At 51.5% G+C, this 25,470-nt stretch overlaps 1 protein-coding gene across 13 annotated transcripts in view; it reads left to right on the top strand.

The window, feature by feature from the left end:
- ADARB1 (adenosine deaminase RNA specific B1) overlaps positions 1–25,470 on the top strand; it is a 115,038-nt gene that overhangs the window by 34,779 nt on the left and 54,789 nt on the right. For 4 of the 13 annotated variants that reach the window (XM_081234893.1, XM_081234898.1, XM_081234889.1 and 1 more), the window contains one exon: positions 14,474–14,607. The exons of 1 other annotated variant lie outside the window; for it this stretch is intronic. In XM_081234893.1, coding sequence (XP_081091019.1) covers positions 14,601–14,607 — 7 coding nt within the window. In that variant the 5' untranslated portion in view covers positions 14,474–14,600. Of the gene's footprint in view, positions 1–10,838; positions 11,065–12,070; positions 12,164–12,536; positions 12,612–14,473; positions 14,608–15,886; positions 16,103–18,921; positions 19,100–19,529; positions 19,617–25,470 lie in introns of those variants that run through there. 8 more of the 13 variants (XM_081234899.1, XM_081234890.1, XM_081234894.1 and 5 more) reach the window with 8 other exon arrangements.

Here is a 25,470-nt window from a genome sequence, read left to right as displayed (position 1 = left end):
ATTTAAAATATTTTATGGCATGTTAATTGTTTACCTTGCCCTCAACTCCTCTTGTTTACTTTTGATGGACATTGAAAGGAAGTGCTTGGAGAACTTCCTCTCTTAAAACTACCAGGAAATGGCCTGGGACAGTGGAATTTATCTAACAGAGCGTTTGAAACGTGGTCCGTGGGTGACACCTCAGAGGGTCCTGCCTGGAGGTGCCTCTGAACTCCTGAGTGTTCTTTGCTGTTAGCCACTGTTGAAACAGCTCCTTACCACTGACGCGGTTATATCCCCGTCAGCCCTTCCCTGACAAGTGCAAAGGTCAGTTTAGCTTAGCCACTTTATAACTTTCTCAAAGATTTCAAGTTGGAAGTCACAATTGACTTTTACTTTTGTGAGCTTAATCTTTACCGTTAAGATTAGTCATATATACATATCACATGTATGAAGATTAATATTTCGTTAAAAATGCCTTTAAACACCTGTTAAAGCACCAGAATTCTTTCATAAATTGAGGATAACCTTGCGATCTAACACGGTTAGTGGCATAAGGTTTTCTTTCAATGAATCCCAGGATTAGTAGACGTTGCCTGTGTATCAGTCAGAGGCTACCACACTCGGTAAAAAATACTGAGCACGTTCTTACTAGGCAGTGGCTTGGGCCTGAGAATACCTGGAGGTTGTCTTGGTTCCTGCCCTCAGAGGCTCCGGCCTGTTACACGGCACACAGGTAAGACACGGACCGGAGCAGGAGGCAGGCAGGGTCCCCCAGGTACGGCAGGTGTTGGAGATCCGTGTGGCGTGCTTTCCCGTGAGACCACAGATCGCCCCAGGATGCGCCTCAGGGGCTTGGAGTGGGGAGGCCTTCCACCCTCGTGGGGCAGAGGGGTCTCTGGGCGGCGGGACGGCTTCGCACTTGCCGGGTCTTCACGGAGGAGGTAGTACTGGAGCCGAACATTCTTTTTGGGTTTGATTGTACTGAATCAAATATTAAAACTATTCAACATCACTTAATTTTTCTAGATTACGAGCATATCGGGGTTTATTAACAGGTAGTTTCCGTCCTCACCTGGGCATCCTCGTCCCCCACTCCGTCCGCAGTGCATGAACCCTGCGGAGTCCTCTGCCTGGATTGTTGCATTCACTCCCTGTGCACCCCCGGGAGGTGGGCATCCAGGAGGGAAAGCCTGGAGCCTCTAGGGCTGGGGAGCTAGATTTTCCAGCAGGCACGATGCCAGCTCTGTTCCTAACCCGGCACGCGGGTCACACCGATCTGCACAGAGGCCCTGTGCTGGCTCGCTGGGGAGAGGGTCCAGCCACAGCAAAGCAGGATCTTTGGGAGGTTTGCTTCTTCCAGCTCCCAGGTCGCTTACCCAGCTGTGCAGGCTCAGGAGAAAAGTCAAGTGACCGGCCATCTGGTGACAAACAACATTTTGAACTGAGTTCTATCTCTTCATCCCAGAAATGCAAAAACACATGTTTTTGGATATTCATCTCATGTGTTGGTGCTCAGGGGGAGGTGGTCCGCTCTCATCCTCTGGCTGGTCAGAGTGAGTGACAGGTGGGCCCGTCATCGCGTGTGAAAACTGAGGAGCAGTGGTGCCCTCGCTGGAGCTCAGGTTGGATGGTGGGCCTTCCCACGTGTGCGTTTTCTGAGTCCCGTTGTTATGAGGGTGCTGACTTGCGGTGCCTGCGCGCCTTTGACCTCAGCACGATCCCCCTTCTCCTGAAGCCTTGGGTTTTGAGCTTCACATGTTTAAGAGTCAAGACATCGTTTTTTATTTGTGTCAGTTAAACCCGAGGATTCTTGCAGCAGTCATCAGCTTTGGTAGGTGAGGACGATTCATTTGCTCTGAAACTCCAGTGTTGGTCTGCAGTGCTGTTGTGTAACACATATGTCTTGGGGCTGAGCCCAGAGCCGTGGCCTCGTCAGGGGTGTCTAGTGCCTCACCTGAACTCCAGGGCAAGGGCATCCCCTGATCTAAGTGTTAGGGACACAGACTTATCCATTAAGGGAATTTATTTTGTCATTTTCTGCAAAGCCAAAAGCTGAGGAGATATGTATCTGTCAACTAATGACTTCTCCATTGTCACCTCTTTATGCGAGGACCCGTGCTCTGCATTTTTACCGTGGAGACTCAGCCCTTTTGCGTGAGGGTGGATACTGGGGGGGAGAGATGCTGGTGAGGGTGCCCCAGGACCAGGCTTCTCCCAGTTCAGCACAGGAACAGCTGCTTGTTTGAGCCAGTTTTGTCATATAAACAGGGTCAGACTGAGACTTGGCCTTGTCCGAGGGTGAGGGCTGGCGGGACCGGTGTCTGTGCTCTCAGGCAGCCACTGTCCCTTTGCCTCAACTGCTGTCTTTGAAGAACACTTCTTGCATTTCTGAGTTTCTTTTACGTAAGATTTTATATTTTATTCAAAAACAAAATATGCTCATTGTGGACTCTGTGTACTTAGCAGAGATGCAAAACTAGGAGGAAGGCGGCGCATCGATCCCATTGCCTGACAGCCTCTGTTGCCGCTAACCTTTGTCTGTGTCCTTTGAGCTCCTTTTGTACGTGTTTTACTTTTTCCCTAAACACAGTTGATAGGCTGTCGCTCGTCTGCGTATTTCTGCGGGCCTCTTAGATCACTGGAGCAAGATGTGGTACAGATTAACAGCAACAACTGGAGAAATGGTTTATGTTTTCGTTTTCAGTGTATAGCAACCTTTAGTAAGGACTTTCCTGAAGATGTTTCCTGCCCCTGCTCTTATGATCCCACGTGGAACGGACGGCATCATGCTTCCGGGATTTCTTCCTCTAAGGACGGGGGCACAGCAGAGAGGATGTGGCCTCGATGCAGCGCTGCTCCTGGCCACGTCCTTCTCCCAGGACGGTTTGCCCGCTGCCCTTTTGAGTTTCCAGGGAGGTCGTCTCCAAGCGCCGTGGCGTCTTCCCGCAACAACTGCTCACCCTGCGGGCCGGCGTGTTGGGCGTGTGAAAGTGTGTGTGGCGGGGACACGCAGGAGAAATGCGGAAGGAGGCAACTAACCAGCGCCTGTCAGCCCCGACTTCCGTGCTGTGTGTGACTCTTCCATTGTAGACGTGGGGGATTTTTGTTATGTATGTGGCATTTCCGTGATGTGCCCCGGACTTCTGTTGCATACGTGGGATTTCTGAGATCTGTGTACATACTTACCATATACGTGTGATGCAGATGTGGAGGCTCTCTGTGAAATCCTGGTTTAGTCTCTGCACCATTCTGTCATATACCTTCGTCATTACACCATGGACGTGTTAGTACAGAGGTGCCTCCCTCTTCTTAGGACTGACGCATTTTATCTTTTTGCTTTCACAGTAAAAAATAGTTTTAAAAGCGTTCCATTTTATGTAACTAATATAGTGATCGTAGCTACTTCACCTGTGACAAGGAGAGCTTATTCTGTCCTACAGATGCCCTGCGTTGTTTAATACACCCTGATGGATAAAGGTGTCCTTTCCGTTTAACTGTTTAAAAAGAACCCTGAAGTGATATCTGCACATGGTATAACAGTGTACTCAATTTATAAAAGGACTCTAGTGCTTTAACAGGTGTTTAAAGGTCATTTTAACTACATATTAATCTTCTTACGTGCGGCCCAGCCTTTGAGCAAGAGTGAAGTTACACGTTCCCTCTTCCTCTCTGCTCTCCCCAGAGGTGAGCAGTTGATGGTGTGCGTCTTCTCCCTCTGCTTTCGCGGCCTTCTTATCTTTACCCCTGTCACTTTGCCTCACTTCTGTTCACGTGGGGAACCAGCAAGCAGGGCCTCTCTAGTTCTTGGCTTTTATGGGTTATATGTTTAGATTTATATTGACAAAACTTAAAACATTTGTAGTCTGTTTCTCATTTATCAGTAGGCTCTCTGTGCTTCTTCTACAGCTTTAGTCCAGAAATGTTCACGTAAGGAAAGCAAAGTGTATAGTATTATGATAATATAAATATATGTTACTGCAGAGCCAAATAGCTTGACTGGAGAAGGCAGAAAACGTAACTCTGCCTCACCAAGCTCTTGCCCAGGAAAGAGGATGTGCGGACGGAGCCTCCTGATTTCTTTTCGGGCTTTGGTGCTACCTGTGGCTGCTTCGGTTGCTGTGGTTTTTCACATCCCGTGATGTTTGTTTCTTCAATTCCGTTTTTGTTTTGCTGGAGCACCTCCTTAATCCACTTCTATTTTTTTTTAAATAGATCTTTATTGGGGTATAATTGCTTCACAACACCGTGTTAGTTTCTGTTGCACAGCAAAGTGAATCAGCCGTACGCATACACGTGTCCCCATATCCCCTCCCTCTTGCGCCTCCCTCCCCCGCTCCCTCTCCCACCCCTCTGGGTCGTCGCAAAGCACCGAGCCGATCTCCCTGTGCTGTGCGGCTGCTTCCCACCAGCCGACGGTTTGACGTTCGGTCGTGTGTATGTGCTGATGCTACTCTGACTTCGCCCCTCGCCCCAGCTTCACCCACTTCTTTATGGAACGCATGGCTGAAAGACTTCTCGGGTTCCTGCAGGCAGTGTTCCAACATGTGGTTTATTCGTGCCCATACTCGATTGGTAATTTGGCTGGGTCTAGAATTCTCGGCTCCTACAATTTTCCCTTGGAACTCAGAAAGTATGCTCTAGTGTTTTCCAGAGTCTGGTGTTGCTAGTGAGAAGTCAGATGGCAGCTCGATCCTCGTTCTTTTGCAGGTAGATCTCTCCTGCTCTCTCCTTCTCTCCCTGCCCGTGGCCTCCAGCGCTGATTATTTGACTTAGAAATTACTCTTCGCCCTGATCCATTTCTCTTCCAGGTCCAAGTGACCATACTTGGACACCCCCCCCCGCCCCCCACCTTGGAAACCTCAGACTGTCTTTGGAGAGTATTGTCAAGTTGTGGCCCGGGAGTCATAGCCCTGCCCTTGGCTCCTTGCTCTTGGGAAGCCCCGCCCTGCTGTCTTGCACACGGCTCCTTCCACTCCGCGAGTCAGCCTGGGTCCGCCTGCTTTCCGCCGTGACCGCCCGTCCCAGCTTCCGGGGCTGCAAGCCCCCTTTGTAATTTTTCAGCACTATTACGACTCCTTCATGGCCAGGAAGTACCTCTTCTGGCCTTTCAACGGGGCCTTGGGAAGAAAGGAAGGAAGATGTGGACTTTGTCACTACTTACAATTAAAAGTCTTTAGATCCCTGTTAGTGGCAAGGTTCTGTGCCTGTGAACATCTTTAACGGGGGGGTTTTCTTTCCACTGGAAAAATGGCTCAACATTATCAAAGAATTGGGAAGAAATTAAATGAGCCAGTTCCAGTAAATTTGTCAGCAGCATATATAAATCTTTTAAGAAACGTTTTGTACTTTCACTTGTCATTTTGTATTATGTAAGAGTGCCCCATAAACTTAAAAATAGCTGGGTAATTTTGTTACACTTACCTTGGTGGTGTGTTGCAAGTTAGTTAAATTTCATGTACTGGGAGTCAGCACATTGCCAATAAAGGAGACATCTCTACCTCATTGTGCCCCTGCAATTCGGAGGGGTTCTGTGCATGTGTTTTGCAGTAAAGTTGGAGATGATTTATGATACTGGTTAAGTTTAGTTTTTGAAAAATTCTCGTTCCAAAAAGCTGACAAAATTTTCATCCCTGTCTGTACAAACAACCCATATTAAACCAATGTGAAGTGATAAAACAAAGCTAAAGTTATAACGATAAAAATAACAATAGTAGCCATTGAAATCCATGGTAAATTAAAGCTGTCGTCGAAAATGAAGTGTTCTTCCTGACGTGGGGCGCGTGGCCCTCTGCGGGCGCCTGTGCTGGGTGTGGGGACCACACTTCTGTCTGCACATTCGGGGACGCCCCAGGAGTGGGTTGGGAATTTCAAATTGGAGTGCTCCTTAGTAATTCACTTTATAGTTTACCATCAACTGGTACTGGAAAAAGAAAGGCTCTGCTGTTTTGTTGGTTAAGTGCCAAAGAGGGGACTGGGCTTGGGGTCAGTCACAGCCAGTGCTTAGATCCTCGCCCGAAACAGGATGCAGGCCAGGGGCGCTTTGGGCATCTGACTGAAGCCCTGTCCGTTTTCACTGGGAAGATGCACCTGGACACACAGACACACCATTTTGTGTCTAATTTCCACTGCACCCCTGCTCTAGGAACAGGTGCGGAGCAGCCTTCTCCCTCCGCCCGGCGCCCACCGGGAGGCCGTCCCACGTGTGGAAGACAGGACAGAGGCTACACGGCCGGCTGGCTGTCCCCCCGCCCCACCCTGTGGCTCTTCTCACAATTTCCTGACGGACGCCCTGGGATCTTCCGAGGACACCAAGCCCTGTCACCCTTCCTCCTCCCCAGGGAAGAAAGTGGGGGGCGGGGGCTTTTATGTGCTTGGCCTTTATTTTCATGATTGGCAGAAATACTGTTTTTCATCCTCCCAGCTTCCTTATTTCCTCTCTCCTTGTTTTCAGTTCTCTTCCACGGTGGGGTGTGGTTTTTGAGCAGAGTACCGGGTCCATCACACTGATGGACACTGAGGGAAATGCCCGTTTGGGTGACTGAGGAGTCCGAGTGAAAGCGCTCTCGAGTAGAAATGTCACTGGCGATGTGGAATATTGATTTACTTTCAAACTTCAGCCAACCACCCCTTCTTGGTCTGGACACGTCGAACTTGGTTGTGACGTGCTCTTTTCCGTACGTGCGTGGGTTTGAATTTGCTCGTATTTTGGTTACGGTTTTTGTGTCTCTGTTCGTAAGAGAAGTTGGCAGGAGTTTTTAATTCCTGCAACGTCCTTGATGGGTTTCCAGCCAAGGTCACAGCGGCTGTGAGGAGAGTCAGGAAGCATGGCCTCCTCTCCCTCCTCTGAGGGTCTGTGAGGTTCACAGCGCCTGTTCCCACCTTTCTTCTTTCCCGCTACTCTCTCTCTGCGACCCTCCCCACCTCCTCCTTCTGAGATGGACCCTTGTGTGGCGCTGCTGGCAGGGGCCCGAGGTGCCGTTCGAGACGTCTTGGCTCTTCTCACCGTGGAAGGGGACCCGCCCCCTCCCCTCCCACCGGCGGGGGTCTTACCGTCCCTCCCGGGCCCGGGCCTCCTGCTCTCTGGGGTCTAAGCTTATAATAGCTACTTTCATTTAGTTACCCAGGGAGGTTCCTTCCTTCTAAGGACCTGCCCTTTTCTCCTCTCCGTTCCCTAACCAAAGGGCATTTTCTGGTTAAAAAGTTATATTTAGTTCATCTTATGTAAGGACAAGGAGACAGATTTGAGAACTTTCTATCAAAAATGATTAAAGGATTTTTCCTATTTAGACAGCTCATCTCCTTGCCATGGATAACAGAATATATTAATTTTCAGTATTTGATAAGTAACCTTACCGAATACTTTAAAAATTATAACATTACTTAAGACATACGGAGATCGCACGTGTTTGGATTTGAGTTCAGAGCGTTTGGGAACGTGTTGGTTTGACGTGAATCTGATCGACGTGTGGCTGGTGGACGTCCCGAGTGTATGTGACGCAGGGCGTGACGGCAGACGCTGGCGCTGTTGTCACGCAGGGACACACGTCCTGAGGGAAGTGTCCGCGTTACTGGTATGTTTAGACCTTGAAGTGTATGGTCGGTCTCAGCGCTCCCCCGCCCGGGGCCACTGCCCCTAACATCTCTCCTCACCTGCTGTGGCCTGTGCGGGTCTCGGGTCCTTGTTCTTTCGGTTACAGGAAGCCCCCTGAGTGTTCCTTTGCATTTAATTCTTCCTGTCGCTCTCCTTTGTGTACTTGGCTCCTGCATTTCAGTCTGGAGGGCTTTTCGTTTTCTCCAGCTGTTCTCTTCATGATCCAGTCCAGGTTTCTGGGGGGAGGTGGGCGGGGCCGTCGTGGTGGGTTTCCTGGCATCTGTGGGCAGCGGCTGCGGCCCTAGGGTGGGCGGGCATCCTCTGGGCCAGGGCCCCCTCGTCTGCTGCTCTGGGTCCTCCTCACGTTTCTCTTGGTCCTGTGCTTTGTCGGCTGGGATGGGGGAGTCTAGGCCGGCATGCCTTTGGGCTCCCCTTGGCAAAGAGCCCTCTTCTGCTCACCCACTGGCCTTGCTGGTTTGTCCTGAAGGGAACAGCAGCCAAGGACAGGGAGGGCTCAGAGCACCTGTCCCTCCCCATCTGCTGCACCTGCCGTCCTGGAGACTCAGGCAGTCCCCGCTGTGCCTGGGACTGAGTCGCTCCTTTTCTGTGCTGGGGGATGCCGGTGCTGCCTTCATTGTGTGTCAGCATGGTCCTGGGCCTGAGCGCGGGAGAGGCAGGGGGAGGCTGTGCTCTGGGCGCTGCGGTGACAGCGCCCTGCTCGCCCGCTCTGTTCCCGCCTCTGTCTCCGTTCCTCTCTCCCCTTCTCTCTGTGACTCTCTGTCCCTCTCTCTGTGTGTCTGTGTTTCTCCCTCTCTTTGTCTGTCTCTGTCTCTCTCTCCCCCACTCCACCCCTGCTTTCTTCCTGTGGAGACGCAGGGCTCATTCCTTCTGGTGGGAACATTGGGTTTCTCTAAAAACCATCAGAAAACAATAAAATATAGAGAGAGATAGGGAGAAGTCTCCCACCTATTTAACGAGTTGTTTTAATGTTTGCAACACGCATTAATTTCCCATGAAGTATTTGATTGTTGAAAGTTTGAAAAAATAACATGTCCTTCAGGTCATAAAAATATTTCCAGTAATGTTAACCAATTCACTTCAAAAAATAGGAAGAGGGGTTTTAAAATTCAGAACAAAGTAGTCTTTTTTATTTTATTTATTTATTTTAACATCTTTATTGGAGTATAATTGCTTTACAATGGTGTGTTAGTTTCTGCTATATAACAAAGTGAATCAGCTATACATATACATATGGCCCCATATCTCTTCCCTCTTGCGTCTCCCTCCCTCCCACCCTCCCTATCCCACCCCTCTAGGTGGTCACAAAGCACCTAGCTGATCTCCCAAAGTAGTCTCTTTTAAAAACAGCTTTTTTTGAGGTGCGGTTGACACGTGTCCAGACCCTGTACCCTGTACCCTGTAACGTGTACTGTTGGATGAGTCTCGAGACCCCGTGGGAGCACCGCCCTGTGAAGGTCACGAGCACGACCCCACTTGGCCACTTCCTGCCACAGTGGATCCTTTGCACCTTCTGGAGTTGACGTGGATGGGTCAGGCAGCACGTCCCTTTTTGGTCTGGCTTGTTTTACTCGGCGTGATGACTCAGAGACCCAGCCACGTTGTTGCAGTGCTTCATTCCAAAGGAATCTTGCTTACGAGGGGAAGTAACGTTATTCTTATTTGCTCAGAGCCTGGAATGTATTTAATTCACTAAGTAGAACAAATGACAAGTCCATTTTGGTTGGTCTGTTAAGCCCAAAATGCAGGGGAAATAAAAGGTTGGTAAACTGAGGTGCTGGGCTTCCCTGGTGGCGCAGTGGTTGAGAGTCTGTCTGCCAATGCAGGGGACACGGGTTCGTGCCCCGGTCCGGGAAGATCCCACATGCCGCGGAGCGGCTGGGCCCGTGAGCCATGGCCGCTGAGCCTGCGCGTCCGGAGCCTGTGCTCCACAACGGGAGAGGCCACAACAGTGAGAGGCCCACGTACCGCAAAAAAAAAACCAAAAAACAAAAACTGAGGTGCTGTTGGGAGGTACCAAGGTCACGTGAGAAACGTGTTTGGTTGAGCCTTCAGGACAAGGTGGATCCAGTGTTCTCGACCTGGACCCGGTCCCGTTGACTCACACCAAAGTGGACCCTGTGCGGGAACAGTGACACGTGTGGTTCTCGGACATCACAGAACAAAATGTGCCGTGTAGAGCAGTTCCTAAATGGACTTTATTTATTTAGGCTGCGCTGCACGGCTTGCAGGATCTCAGTTCCCCAACCAGGGTTTGAACCCGGGCCCTGGCAGTGAACTCACCAAGTCCTAGTCACTGGCCTGCCAGGGAATTCCAAATGGAGTTTAAAGCATACAAAAAAGATGAAATCAGGGGCTTCCCTGGTGGCGCCGTGGTTAAGAATCCGCCTGCCAATGCAGGCGATGCGGGTTCAAGCCCTGGTCTGGAAAGATCCCACATGCTGCGGAGCAGCTGAGCCTGTGTGCCACAACTACTGAGCCTGCGAGCCACAACTACTGAAGCCCGCACGCCTAGAGCCCATGCTCCGCAGAAAGAGAAGCCACCTCATTGAGAAGCCAGCGCATTGCAATGAAGACCCAACGCAGCCAAAAATAAATAAGTAAATTGTTAAAAAAGATTAAATCAAACCAAGACCTCTGGACTCGACTACCATTTTCCTTGGGCATTTCTTTCTTCATAGAAGTATCAGAGGAACTGAGGGCCGGTGCCCCCCTCCCTGCCCCGTTGATCAAGCCCTGACTGCGTGATATTTGTCTAATGGCGGTTCCCCTTCCTTGGGATTTGTACTGATTATTTGAACGTTCTTGTATTTAAGTGTTCATTGCAGTTTTACCATGTGAAGCTTTCACTTCTCTCCATAGTAGTTCACATACTAGGATTGACTTTATTCTTATGAAATCTCAGCCAGGAAAGGTTTTGTCCCTGTTGAAGCTGAAATATCAATGACCACAGTTAATGTACTTCAGAGGTTTTCATAGTTCAGAACAATTGAAAAACACCCATCTTCTAAAATTTCCTGTTTTCTTTTGATTTTCTCACCCTGGTTATTGAAAAGCCTCTCTGCCCCTTTGAAGGAACCAGCATCCTTGCAGTCACTCTGGCTTCGTTTCCTTCCTCCCCCCGCAGGCCTCATTCCCAAGGCCTGTCCATTGCACCTCTGAGGTGAGACACCTCTGACGTTTTCCATCTCTGTAACCCCTCTGTCCCCTAACTGTCCCAGCCTCACCCTCTGGCCTTTGCCCACAGAGCTGTCAGCGTGATCTTTCTGAAAGCACAACCTGGATTCCTCGTTCTCATGCCAACTTCTCCTGAGAGGCCTCCCCTCTCCGTCTCGCCAAAAGCATCTTGATGGACTCCGCCTGCTTTCTGTGTCAGCTGAGGGGCATCGGTGCCCTCCCCGCCCTGGCTCCGTGTCTCGGGCCCCACCTGCAGCCTCTCTTCCCGGTGCCCGTCCGCTCGCCATCCTTCTTGGGTGGGTACCTGTTCACAGGACTAGTTACGCACTTAGAACAGTGGCCGCCGTCAGTGATGAGGAGAGGCAGCTCCTTGTCTCGGTGTCCCTCGGGCGGTTCACTTGCCTTGAGCATAGCAGGCCTTGTACCTTGAATAATCGGTGTCTCTGCACATCGGAGAATCTGCTTTGTTTATTTTAACTGCACGCTCACGTAACAGGTTTACACAGCTCCAAGGCAGAAAATGAGAGCACTTGTTTTGTGGCAGAGTTAAGCCCTAATTTCCAGTCTCATTAAATTATAATGATAAATATCACTTTAAAAGGAAATGCAGTTGCTTCATTTAATCAATGTGATTATCGGGCACAACAATCCATCGAGTGCTGAGTGAGGCATTTGTATCTCAATACAACTAGTTCTGGACTTATAGTTAGTACTAGGTGCGCTAAATCTTACGTGACCCCTGTTTTATAATCATCGCTGTGGCATCTGAACTCCTCTTGTCAGCAGAGAGGCGGCTGGAACCCGCCGTAGAAACCCCTCCAGCCTAACTAATTTGGGGTCACGCTGCTGTCAGAGGAGGGTGTCCCGAGCCAGGCTCAGTCACCAGGAGAAGACTCCAGAAGGCGGTGGTGCCTGAACGTGTCAGGGCTGGAGGCCACGGAGCCACCAGCTGGCGGGGCTCCTCTGTGTGTCCCACCCCACCTCCACCCCGTTTGGGGGTTTAAGGGTGTCCCGTGCCCTGCCCGTTTCCTGTGGTGCATCCAGGCAAACGAGACGGGGCAGGATCCTGACTCAGCCCTGCTTCACCAGCTGGCCTCTTCCCCCCAGAGCCCGGCTCCCCAGGCTCCTCTCCTTTCCCCACAGGGCCTTTCTTCTTCTCTTCTGCAGGAAATAGGAAACCTCTAGCTGCCTCTCCTGGCTTTGCTCACGTCTTGCCACCACAGCCCTCTTTGCTACCGCAGGTGGTTGGCTGGTTGCCGCTGCCACTGGCTTCGTCTGGTTCGTTGTATGGCAGCTGCAGTTGGCCCTGGAGCAACGTGGGTGTGAACCGCTCGGACTTCGCTCCGCAGTCGGTTCTACGGTGCTGCGCGACCTGCGGACGCAGAGGACCCGCGGGTACTGAGGGGCCGCGCGTGGATGTGGCAGCCCAGCCTGACTGCGGGCGGGCAGTGCCCCTCGCCCGCGTGGTTCCCGGGTTGGCTGTGCTGGGCTCCGTCATTATCGATGGTGTTCCTGGACACTGTGGGCAGTGCAGGCGTGGATTGTTTTCTGTGCCTGGTTGTTGTCACAAGCTTCTGTGTTGTGAGCTGTGTGGTTCCTGCAGAAGAGTGCAGGTGTAAGAGAGTAGTTCTGATGACACGTCCATGCAGCTGCCCCCCGGGTTAAAAACAACAGTGTCTCCATCTCCTTGACCACGGCCCCGCCCTCCCTGTCCATATGGCCGCTGTCCTGTGTTTCAGAGTAACACTGTCCTTGCCGTTCTTTTCAGTTTACCACGGAGCGTGCACCCCTCAGCATCCAGCTTAGCTGTGCCTGTGATCGAGCTTCACACACGGAGTCGTGGGTATATTCTCTTATGTCTCTCTTGATTTATTAACGTGGTGGATTATTACATTCGTTGATTTTCATGCACGCGGTCATTTTCGTGTTCCCAGCACAAATCCAACTTGATCATGCTGCATCAGCCTTTTAAAATATTGTTGGATTGCGTTTGCTGACGTTTTGTTGAGGATTTTTACATCTGTCTTCAGGCGTGAGTTTGGCCCATACTTTTTCTTCATCTTCTTCACAGATGTGTTCCTGTTGAATGCTGGGTGGGCATTTCTGGAGAAGCCATCTAGGCGTGGAGTGTGCTTTGTACAATTTTTCTTTCTTGATTCTAATTCTTTAATGTTGGTAGTTTAGTCAGATTTTCTGTTTCTTCCTGAGTCAGCTCTGATGAGTTGCATTTTTCTTGGAATTTGCTCATTTTGCCTCCGTTTACCAGATTTTTGGCGTAAAGTTCCTAGTACCCTCTTACTCTACGTTAGTGCTGTCAGGGTTTGCAGTGATGATTCCATTTTGGTGGTCTCTTCCTGCCTACCTTACCCACCCCAAAACTTGGGGGCTGAGAACAGCCACGGTTTTGTTGTGCTCTTGATGTCGTGGGTCAGGGATTTGGCGGCGTGTGAGGGAATGGCCTGTTTGTGCTCCACGGTGACTGGGACCTCAGCTGGGGTCACCCAAATGGCTGGAGGGGACCGTGGGTCTGGAGCGTGGGTCTGGAGGGGGCCGTGTTGTCTGGAGCGTGTTGACTCGACCTGGAGAGGCCGAGTCACCGCTCGCAGAGCCAGGGTGTCGGCGCAGAGCCCTGCTCCGAAGCCGCCCTTATGGCCCTGCAGTCCCCCTGGGAGCATGGCCGTCTCCATCGCCCCGTTCCAGTACTTTGTATTTAAAGGTCTCAGTTGACAAACTCCTCTGTGTGTCCGAGTGCAGCTCTGCACCTCTTGTCGTGCTGCTCCTGCCGGGTTTTCCTGGCTCTGTCTTAGTCTGTGGACTTCCGCTTTGTGAAGCTCCTGGAATGGCACTTCACCCCTTGGTGGTTCGCACTTGGTCCTTCCTCTTTCTCCTTGGAGTGCGGGGGGTCGTGTCCCAGCTGCTGCGACCCACTCCCACCTGCCGCGGAAGTGGGCACCGAGGCAGCGCCCCTCTACTGTCTTGCCCTGGGCGTGGAGGTGGGCCGCCGGGTGGTGATGGGGTGGGTGACGCTGTGGGTGGGTGACGGGAGGAGCCCAGCACAGACGTCATTTGGATATCAGTTTGTTTTTCGAAAAGAAAATAGAGCTGTCCCATGTTCAGGTTCTGTAGGTGTTTTAGCGTGTTGCGGTCGTGCTGCTGGTCGGCGGGGAGATAACGTGGAGATGCAGACGCAGGGCCGGCCTCAGCTCCTGAGCCTGGGCGGGAGGGGGCAGGGAGAAGGCCGAATGTGCAGCCCTGGGTCTGTCTGCACTCACACGCGTGCACAGGCCCGTGCGTGTCATGTTCCCTTTTTCAGAAGATAGGTCCATAGAGGACTTTGCCTGAGGCGCCCCACTCCTTAGCGCGTGGGTCGGTGCTCATTTGCGTTGGCACGTCCGCCAGCAGAGATCCGGTGGTGCGTGTCACGTGTGCGTCTGTCCTCCTGTCGTCGCGAGGGTGAAGTTGTGATTGATCATTGGGTATCTGCTTTAAAAATCCTAAGAGTACAGTAAAAGTAAGTGAAACATGTTTAGGAGAGGGATTTTTTTTTTTTTTTTTTTTGCCTGTGCTGTGTGGCCTGCAGGATCATCTCCCAAGGAGAGGACTTTTAATTAACCATATTTATTATTAGAGTTAGCTCCTGCACTGGAGAAAAAGCTTTACTATTGAGTTAAATTAATGCAAAGTAATGGAATGCTTCTGTTACAGAGGGAAGGCTTTCAGGTTGGGCACAGAGAGCTGGAGAGGGGCCTGAAGGAAGCGCGCCAACCAGACGCCACACTTAGACCTTCTCAGCCCCACCCGCACCAAAGGGCCGAAGAAACAAACACGTTGAATGCGAGGTAAGAGCAGCTCTGCTAACATTTGACTAACAGGAGTGCCTCTGGCTTGCCGTCAACCATTGGTTAAGCCCTTGGCTTGCCGTTTAAAACGCGTGTGATGGGCTAGCTTCCAGCAGAGACGGTTTCTTACCGGCCCTGCGGTCTCTCGGCCGGTGCTCTGCTGCCCCCCAGCGGCCGGCGCGGTCCCTGCAGAGGGGACGCCACGCTGGATTTGCTGTAAAGCCTTTGCTGCAAATTATTTTCCTTGAGGTGATTAAAAGAAAATTTCGTTAGTACTTATTTTTGTGACTATTACATGATTCAGCGTCTGCTTTTGAGAGGAGTTGAGACAGGTGTTAAAATCCCGCTAGTGTGATGTAAGGTTAATTTGCGGCCTGCAGAAGGTCTAGCGTTGAACTTTCAAGGAGGTTTTTTCTCGGGGAGGAAGTATACGAAGTGGCCGCCAGAGGCTGCTGAGTGCAGAAGGAGCGTGTTCTGTGTACGTTCACTCCCTCGGTGGGGGCTGAGGAGTGTCTGCCACATCACAGCACCCTCTGGGCCTGGGGGACGTTGGACGGGGCAGACGTGGAGCCCACGGGGTCGGGTGGGGGAGGAGAGGTGCGCCTGGAAAGGCCCCACCTGCCATTGCTGTGTCTGTGAACGTCAAGAATGTCAGGCACCTGGTTCCCAGGGAGACCTTTCAAAGAGGTTTTGCTTACTCTTCGACTGATGCTTTTTTTCTTTCTTTTTTTTTTTGGCACATGGGGAGGGCAAAACCAAGGTTACTTTTACCGCTGCTTGTGCCAGAGGGGTGGAGTTTTATGTTCAACCACAGCTCATCTTTCAGCTCGATTAGTGATGTAAAATCAGTTTCTCTGTAGCTGGAGTTTATTGAGAGACGGCGAGAATCCCAGACTGAGACATGCTTTAGTGCTGCAAGTGAAGTGTGATTTATGGCCACCTACATCCAAGGTGCCATAGATGTAAACTGCCTCATTAATTATACTGTTTAAGTGAAATAGAAAGTGTTTTTTTATGTAATGTAAGCATGCACCGGAGAAGCGAGTTATTTATGCTCCTTTGCACAAGTAAATTGTCCTTGAAGGCATAGAAAAAATAACCAAGGACAAAAGGTGGCATCTGAAGCAGAACGGAGGGCTGGGAATGATCAGATACCACAACATCGTGAATCATGTCTCCTACCGATTCTGTGCTGATAGATGTTAGTTGCAGAACAGACATTTTGTATTTGTTTCATAAAATGAGAGCTAATTCTGGCAACAGTAATCTGATGTATTAGTCTTTTTTTCAGAGTGGTTTGAAAAAGAAAAAAAAAAAAAAAACCATGGAAGTGGCCAGAGAAAGTCTCTACTGGTGGAAGCGCTCCTGTCAGTAGCCTCATTTGCCATCTGACGGTGACGCTGGAGGGAGCCTGTATTTTTAGTTTCAGGCACAGTTGCTGCTTTTGCCTCTCTTGCTCCTTAAAAAGATTGAAGTTGCTTCTTGTGTCTTACAGGTGAGAACGTCTTCCGAGGTTGGGGCATCTTGGGGGTTGCGCTGTGGAACCTCTGCAGCATTTACTCAGCTGCACACATTTGAGGGAGGCCCAGGGAAGCCCTGAGTCTGCTCAGATGCTGAGGCTTTTCCTTGGTGTGTCTCACTGCCACCAACCCCAGCATTCTGCTTATAACAAATACTGATTAACTCCCCTTTTTATTCTGAAATGAAATCATAGAAGGTACCACTTTATATAATTATAACCGTATTCAAATGTAATAAAAGAGAAATTAAGAATGTACCACGAAATAATTGTCGTGTTGACATGTGAATGCCGGGCACCGCCGCTCTCAGGAGGACCCTGTGCACGCACGCCTGTAAATGCAGAGACGCAGGCGCTGCATGGGTGACACAGACCGAGGGTGTAGACCTGAGTGGAATGGTGTTCAGCTCATGGATTCATTCTTGGAGAAGTGCGATGCAGTGCTCCCTGCTTTTCGCTTGGCAGTTACACTTCTGGATGGTTGGGTGTGTTGAAAGTTGATTATATATGAAACGGGTCTTGAGTAACCATGAACCTCTTTGTCGCCTGCATGTTAGTGCTTCAGGCAGGACAGTTCTTTGTTTCTGGGACAGTCCTGCTGTCCCACACACTCCCTCTCCCTGCATGGTGCCAGAGTGCCCCAGACCGGCGACGACCAGACCACGTCCACACGTGGCCACCACCGCCATGCCCCGCGGCCACTGACAGAAGGCTTGGCCGAGAGGAGAATGTGGCAGGGAGGGGCTGTCGGGGACAGGGTGACGTCGAGGTCCTCACAGGCCTGCAGGGTGTCCTGAAGGCTGGAGCAGTCGTGGGCCGGGGAGGAGCCCCCTGCAGCGTGAGGTGTGGGCCCCCGCGAGTGCAAGCGACTCCAGGGCTCGAGGTGGGGAGAGGCATCGCTGCAGGGACACCCAGTGCTTATGCAGGGGGCTGAGTCCTTACACGGGGGCAAAAACTTTACATTTTTCCCCTTTAATGTGATTTACTGGCTAACATAACCTATTTAACACAGATGACACTTCAGTTTATAAACGTTCCTGAAGGTCAGTGAAATAAAACGAAGTTTGGCTGAGAACGAAGAGTGATTCTCAGTGAGTTTCTGGCGTGAGTCACTGCCACTGAGAAAGTGTCCTTGTGTCATCCGGACTGACTCATCGGTGTCAGCTCCACAAAGCGCATCCAGGAAGAAGCGCCCCTGGTTGTGAGGTCACGGGTCTGCAGCAGTGCTCAAGAAAGATGTGTATTGCGTCCCCGACTCTTTCATTCACCCAGCAAATAGGCGCCTTGCATCTGTGGGCAGGCACTGACCGAGGCCCTTGGGACCAGGGTGGGGCCGGCCGGCAGCACCGCTGATGCTGGTGGGAGCGGAGAAGAGTCACTGTCGCTCCAGGCAGCGTCGGCCGTGAGGGGGACCCTCAGGACAGGGGTAGGGACCTCTCCCAGGGGGTGGTGTCGCAGAGAGGACCCTGGAGGGACCCTCACACGCCTTCTCTCCACACCCCTGCCCGAGGGTGGCTGCAAGCAAAATAGTGCACAGTTAACCTCAAAAGTATGACTCTAGTGAATAAAAATTCAATTGCCTTTGCAGTGTTGGATGCAGAGTAGTATCTGTTGCTCTTAGTAGTTGGTTGCTGATTTTCTTGTAGCTGTTTTGTGCTCTGGTCGTGACTAAATACAAAATAATGGATCCAGATACTTAAGACTAATATGTAAAAGAAAAATGGGAGATTCATTTACAGATACAGGAAAAATCTGGTATTTCCTTGCTTCCTCATGGAGGGACTTGTAGAAATCCAGCAGTGCCCTCTTGTGGACAGATTCGGTGTGTAGTCACCCCTCTGTAAAATTCGAAATGCTGAATTTATCAGAGAACCCCTGCCCCTCCTGTGCAGATGGAGAATTCTGGAAGGCTGTCTCCTGACCGCCTTATTACCAGGGTGCTGTGGGCCCTTGCTGGTCTTACGGTCTACGGATGACGTTTTGGACGTGGGCCAGGGCATTCGATGTGGTCTCTCCATCACTCCCTCAAGTTTGTGGGGCAGCAGCTGGCAGCGGCGATGAGAGCTCCGTGGGGCCCGTTCTGGAAGAACAAAGCCCAGAGATGCTTAGAGGAAGGGGTGGGTCTCTTGGATCATGGTGGAACTCAGGCCTCTGCAGCGCTGCCCGGGCGGGCACTGGGGCGAGACATGGCTGGGGGGAAGGGAAGTGAGCAGGTGACCACAGTGGTGTCTACTGCTGCTGTGACAGAAGTAGGGGCCAGAGGCAGGTGGCCTGTTCTCCCCCCTGCGGTAGGGGCCGCAGGCTTCGTGGGGGCGGGAGGAGTCTTGAAAGGTGTGTATTTTCCAGGCAGATGGCATGGGGAGGTGGGCAGGGGGCAAGGGGTCAGGGGCAGGAGAGGACCCCAGCAGCCTGGTGGGCCCAAGAGGGGCTGCGACTGTGGTGGGTGGGGGCATGCAGGGGCAGGGCCGAGGCCGGCTGGGTGGAGGCACGTGGGGGTGCGGGAGAGGAGACCAGGCCTGCTTGGGTTTTTTTTTTTTTTTTTTTTTTTTTGCGGTACGCGGGCCTCTCACTGTTGTGACCTCTCCTGTTGCGGAGCACAGGCTCTGGACGTGCAGGCTCAGCAGCCATGGCTCACGGGGCCCAGCTGCTCCGCGGCATGTGGGATCTTCCCGGACCGGGGCACGAACCCGTGTCACCTGCATCGGCAGGCGGACTCTCAACCGCTGTGCCACCAGGGAAGCCCCCTGCTTGGGTTTTGTTTTTCAGTTTTTACCAGCGATGTCTTCAAAATCAGACAAGTCACGTAATTTAGAAGGGCATTTGGTGGAAAGCAGCGGTCCACAGTCCTCGCCCTCCCCAGAGGCAGCCCTGCTTGTTCTAAAGAGTTGTAGATACCTGTGGTTCTGGATTGGCCAGTGTGAGGACTGGCTGCGGGGACAGAGGCACAGCGTGAGGAGCTTCACCAGGAGGAAGGTGAAGCAGCAGCGCCTGTCCAGGCCCAGCCCGTCTGTCCTGGTGTTCGGTCTGCTGTGTGTGAACCCACCCATAGTTGGGGCAGGTGCTGGAGGGGGTGTGATAAAGGGCACCTGTGTGCTGTCTCTTGGGGAGGTTCCCAGAAGCTGCCACGTGACGCTTCTGTTTCCATCCCAGTGGGTAGAACTGTCGTCACGTGGCCATGACCAGTGGCAAGAGGGCAGGAAAGGTCGTTCTCCATGGCTGGCTGGGCGGGTGCTGTGCTGTTGGTGCAGATGGCAGTCTCTGCCATGCTTCCTGTTCCTTAATAATACACTTGCAATTCTTTGGTTTGTTAATTTTGGACAATATCTATTGACTTTCAGTTTAGATACAGGAGGATTTAGCTCACTTACACTTCTGCCTTCCCTTCTTTTCCTGTGTCATTTAGGAGTGCTTTTGGCTGAAAGTAACAGAAACTATGACCTATGGTGTCTTAAACAACTGGGGATTTATTCATTTCATAAGTAAAGCAAAGGTAGGTTTTTGCTAGAGTTGGCTCAGAGCACAACCACATCAGGAGTCTGGTTCAGTGTCTCTGCAGTTCTCCTAACCATTCATGTTTGCAGTGTGGCTGCTGCAGCTCCAGCCATCACATCTATGTTCAAGGCAATAACAACTGGGAAGGAAGGAGCAAGCAGTGCAGCCCATTTCTGTCGTTTTCATCAGGGGCATTCCAGAAGCCTCTGCATATTTTCATTTATATCTCGTTGGTCAGAACCATGTTGTGTGGCCAGCTGTAGTCACAAAGGAGACTGAGAAAACGAGTATTTAACTCTTGTAACATCTCTGCAAAAGGGGTCTTGGGGAGGAGCGTTGGGTCAGCCAGCCAGGTTGACAGCCATGTTCCCTGCTGGTTGTCTTAGGAACTGCGGATTCTTAGCCAGTTTCTTGGACCTTGGACCGTTTCCTGGCTCCCCACTGTGTCAGGTGTACCTGGCCACTTACCCTACCCTGCCCATCACCTCCTCCTCACTCTCCACTGTTCAGCTTCTGTCAGGTTTGGTTTTCTGGGTTTTTTAATGTTATCAAAGTAGAAAATTTTATTTTCTGTTTTGTAACCATGGTTCACTCAGTTTCAAACCCGTACATGGCATTTACGTTATCATGATTAGCAGACGGTGTTCACTACAGAGCCAGGTAAGATGCAGGTGACGGTTCCTCCTCCGTCACACTTGTGCGTGCAAAGGAAAAATTTTAAGTGATTTCTGCTTTAGGACACTACAGTAATTGCCGAAAGTCATGCCACATTTTAACTTGCTTTATAGTTGGGTCGTGTCTTTTTTGCTCGGTGCTGTCTTTCTCCTGCATTCTTGCATTGCCTGGGGTGGTAGAGTGGGGTGGTGAGAGGTGGCTGCAGCCTGAGCTTGGGGCAGTTTGCTCGCTTCCCCGCTCTGGTCTCCTCACGAGTCAGCGGTGGCAGCAAGAGGTGCTGTAAGCCTTCCTCTGCAGTCCTGTTGAGAGACCCGTGTGGTTTCTCGTCTTTTCCAGCTGATTCATTCTGTGTTTGGAATCCATTCATTCCTTCTTCTTGAAATGTACGTATTTTCCATTTTATTTCAAATTGAGACTGACTTTCTCCTACTATTTGTGTTTTTTTTTTCTGGTATTTTTTAAAGCTCTCTTCATTGAGGTACAGTTTACATGCAGTAAAAATCACCCTTTGTACGTGTTCAGTTAGATGTACTCTGGCAGTGTGTGCAGTTAGCACGGCACCACCCCCGTGTCCTTCGTCCCAAAGGTTCCCTCTTGCCCACTCAGGTGTCCTGATCCATCCTGACCACAGGGTGGCCCTGTCCGGCGTTGGCGTCCTGTGTCATTGCCTACTTTGGACAGGACACCAGGACGCAGCGATGAGGGGTGAGGGCAGGCCACGGCGCGCCCACACCATCAGGCGCCCACGCGTCAAGCGTGCCGCGGGCCCCGGGCGGATGGGGGTGGGTAGCACTGTGAGGTCACGCTGAGACAGCAAGAAAAAGCCTGTCTCACACCCTGAGCACGGCTGTCCTGCGTTCCTACCCCGAGCCCAGAGAGCCACTTCCTGCAGAAAGGCTTCTGTTCACTGGCTTTGCTTCAGCCAGTTTAAAGGACCCGTGAGGCAGTGGTGTGGGAGACTTACAGCTGGTGTGGTTCAGGGAGTGACCTGATTTGTAAAGTAAATTGTATCAAATAATTTATAAACTTAATTCTCATAAGTTGAGTTCCTGGTATGGAATTGGAAAGCGCAGTTTCATACACCTGTTCCAATCTTTAAAAAATTATTGCTTTGCTTATTTACGTGTAATATAATTTTACAGTTTCATTATTTTAGCTTAATATTTCAAATAGGTTTTATAATTAAGATAAAATACAAAAGCAAAAAAACCCCAAATAGTCTATACATACTATCAAGTTCTGAATGTGTGGTGACAGATTGCTAATTTTAATAAGACTAAATTAACCCAAATTTGTATATGTGTGTTTGATCTTTAGTGAGGAGTTGCCAACATAAAGTGAAGAAATAATGTGAATGTTTAAGGTTTAAAATTTCTCTTCCGGGCTTCCCTGGTGGCGCAGTGGTTGAGAGTCCGCCTGCCAATGCAGGGGACGCAGGTTCGTGCCCCGGTCCGGGAAGATCCCACATGCTGCGGAGCGGCTGGGCCCCGTGAGCCATGGCCGCTGAGCCTGCGCGTCCGGAGCCTGTGCTCCGCCGCGGGAGAGGCCACAGCAGTGAGAGGCCTGCATACGGGAAAAAAAAAAAAAAAAAATTTCTCTTCCATGAGCCCTTGTCTTGCAGCTGCTCGTCCCTACGGCCATGTTGACCCACACGCCCATCTAGTGTCCTGTCCCTGCCGCCACTTGCTCTCCCCAGGCTGACTGTGCAGCAGTGTGCGCTGGGACAGGGTCCCGGGGCGGGGGGTGGGTCTGGCCAGGCGGCGGCCGGGATCAGTGATGGAATCCAGGGGCTGAAAGCCCTGGCTCAGACTCTGCCCACAGGGTCCCAGAGAGCTAGACGTTCAGAGTGAAGTAGATTTTGGCCAGCGGGGCTCTCTGGGGCCCGGGCAGAGTGAGGGACCTGCCCCCGCGCGTCCCGCTGAGCATCCGCCCAGGACGGCACCCACCTCTCCTGGGAGCCTCCCAGCAGTTCGGGGATACAGATTTGGGGTGGGGGTGTGTCCTTCAGCCCCTGTGCCCTCGGGTCTGTGGAGGTGAGGCCTGGGGGCTGCCCTGCACTGGGACTCGGGATTTTATAGGCCCCCCACCTCCGTAGTTGACCAGCTTGATGGGACCTGAGCTGGGATCGTACTCTGCTCTCAGACTGGGGGATATCCCGTCGCCGCCCTCCGGCCCGGCTTCATCGCCTCAGTAACCAGATTGCTCTGGGCTAGACTTCCTTTGAATTCTCTAGTCATGAATTTCAGTGATATTGCTGAGAAAAATGTGAGTTTTCGTTGCTTTTTATCACCTTCTCTGTGCACATGGTGTCCGTTTGGTGGCAGATTCAGACCTTCATTTCTGGGGAGTTCTCTTCTCTCACAGCTCTGGTGTGTTCCCTGGTCGTGTGTCTGGTCCTTAGACCCACGAGTCCTGTGCCTTTGGCTCTCCACCCTGCAGGTCCAGGCTGTGATGCCTCTGATCTCTTTTTAAGTTTTTTCTTTTCCATTCAGTCTTGTTTGAGTTTTTAGTCAGATCTGACCATTTTTGTCCTTTTGTACATTGCTTGTACATATGCATGTTTATGTTGGTTCTTTCATGTACACATACCCGGTTTAAAAAAAAAAACGAACCGTGGGATCAAGTATACATAGGTTAACTGGGTCAGAGGTTTTTCTACTCTAGACTGAGCAAAATCACTCTCTTCTTTAAAGGCCCAACCAGATTTACTTTATACCTCAAAAAGTATATGTTCTAGGGCTTCCCTGGTGGCGCAGCGGTTGAGAGTCCGCCTGCCGATGCAGGGGACACGGGTTTGTGCCCCGGTCTGGGAAGATCCCACATGCCGCGGAGCGGCTGGGCCCGTGAGCCACGGCCGCTGAGCCTGCGCGTCCGGAGCCTGTGCTCCGCAACGGGAGAGGCCACAACAGTGAGAGGCCCGCGTACCGCAAAAAAAAAAAAAAAAAAAAAGTATATATATATAAAAAAGTATATGTTCTAATTTGTTTTTAATAATCAGTAATAGAAAACATTGTTTTTAAAGGATAGTTCAAAAATAATCTTTAAAGAAATACCTGTCTAAACCATGGCTATCAATTGTACACCCAGTTCAGTTTCAAATTTACGTTCAGACTTGATGACACTATTTGTTTCAAACTTTCCTTCAGTCTGTAGCTAGGAATCAGAGCTCTCTGTGCGCAGCCCAGGCCTCTCAGATTTGAGATGGCCTCTGCTGCCGGCATTACTCCATGGGCCACCTAAGCCATCTGGGGCTATTCTGTCATCCGTGGGTCACCGCAGCCATTTGTGGGCCACCTTAGTCATATGTGGGCCACCTGAGCCATCTGTGGGTCACCTTAGGCCTCCGTGGGCCACCTGAGCTGTCTGCGTGCCATCATCTGTGGCTGCTTCCTTGTTTTGGGTGGCTTTAGGCTATTGGAACTAATTTTAGGGCCTTCAATTCAAGTGTCTCCCCACCCCATTTTTTTCAAATCCAACACCTGTACTTATCTGATCAATGTAAATTTTTATTTTAATCCAAAGTTCCTTGGTAAAGTCACTTCAAAAGAAAATGGAAAAAGCTTACTTTAGTTCGTGATCTTAATTGAGTGGAGGAAGCTTGCAGGTGTCCTGCAAGCTACACTCAGCCTAATCTCCTCGGAACTGTCTTGCCGTAGAACGTAGAAATGTGCTTAGTTGAAGAAATACGTGCGTGTTGTTACTTTGACCTAATATTGTGAGGAATCTTAACAGATTAAAAAAGCAAACTTGAGTGGCCGGCTTTTGCCGCGATGGCGGCCTTGTGGAGGGTGAAGAGCTTGGGTTCCGAGCGGGGAGTGTCTTGGGTTCTGAACAGTGTCCTGCCGCCTGCCCAGTTGTGACCTTGGACAGGTCACCTAGCCTCTCCAGCTAGCTGCTCCTCTTCAGAAGGTGGTGGTGCTGATGATAAGGCCGCAGCTGAAGCCAAGGTGGCCCCTCCTGTGCCCTGCACACTGTCCTCACTTGGACTCCCCAGCAAGCCTGGGGGGAACCATCGCTGTCACCTTGGAGCCGAGAGGGTGAGAACTTGCCGTGGCCCCAGGCTAGAAGGAGGTGGAGCAGGGCTTCAGCAGGGGGCCTGCTCTGGGCTTTGTGCTGATGACCCCTGTGCTGTAACCATGGCCATGCTGTACATCCGTGCAGGTTTTACACTGCACAGAAACGCTTGAATGGCATCCCTGCTGGTTGTAAAACAAGTGGTGGTTGTGTCCAGGCCGCCCCTCGTGCGGTCATTGCAGAGTCTCCTTTACTAAGATTTGGTGACATTTAACTCGAGTGACCGGCAGGTGATGGTCACTCAGTACACTCGTCCTGTGCACACCACCTCAGTGGCTGTTCCCTCCCCCAACCGCCTAGCTGCAGTGCCTTTCCCGGCTCTGTCTACACTCAGTACTCAGGGCTCACCCACTCTCACCTCTGTGCAGGTGAGTCCCACACCTGAGTCTCCAGCCCAGACCTTTCTCCTGCTCTCTAGGCTCAGACCCCGGGTTCCGCAGCATCTTCTGGGGAATCGCCTCATCTCCAACCTGGGACATCAGATTGACCTCCCGGCGGCACCCCCATCCACAGGCCTCCAATCTCAGCAGCTCTGTCCTTCCGGGCTCTCAGGCCAAAAGCCGGGGCTGTCCTTTCCCTTCTGCCCCAGATCCAAGCTATCAGGAGAGCCTGCCTACTGTGCCACTAGGGTGCATCAAGTCTGGTTATTTCTTACCTTGTCCACGGCCGTCAGGCGCTGACCATTGGATCTGTTTGCACTGGTCTCCTAACCTGTCTCCCTGCGTCAGCCCTGCCCCACACCCGTCCTTCCCCAGAGGCCAGAGGCCAGGCCCCATGAAAACTCCCGGGCAGCGTGAGCCGACCCTCCAGCACTGGCCTCCTGGCTGTTCCTGGGCCACGCCGGGCTCTGGCTCGGCGCCTTCGCCCTCTGTCTTCTTGAAACGCTCTTCCCCGGGGCCTCCTGTCAGCCTCCTCAGCACCTTAGTCTTGGCTTCATTACTGTCTTCCTGGAGCCGTGTACCGTCCTCTGACACGCGAGTCCTTTACCTGCTGGTGACGCTCACTGCTGATTGGGTTTCTTTTCCTGTTGGACGTGAGCCCCATGCGAGCCTGTGAACGTCCTCTGTTCACCAACAGAGCCCTGGCCCCGAGGATGGTCCCGG

This window comes from Mesoplodon bidens (genome assembly GCF_964165515.1).
Source record: "Mesoplodon bidens genome assembly, chromosome: 5".
Lineage (NCBI taxonomy): Eukaryota > Metazoa > Chordata > Mammalia > Artiodactyla > Ziphiidae > Mesoplodon > Mesoplodon bidens.
The sequence above is the reverse complement of the archived record's forward strand: the minus strand, read 5'-3'. Positions and strand labels throughout refer to the sequence as shown.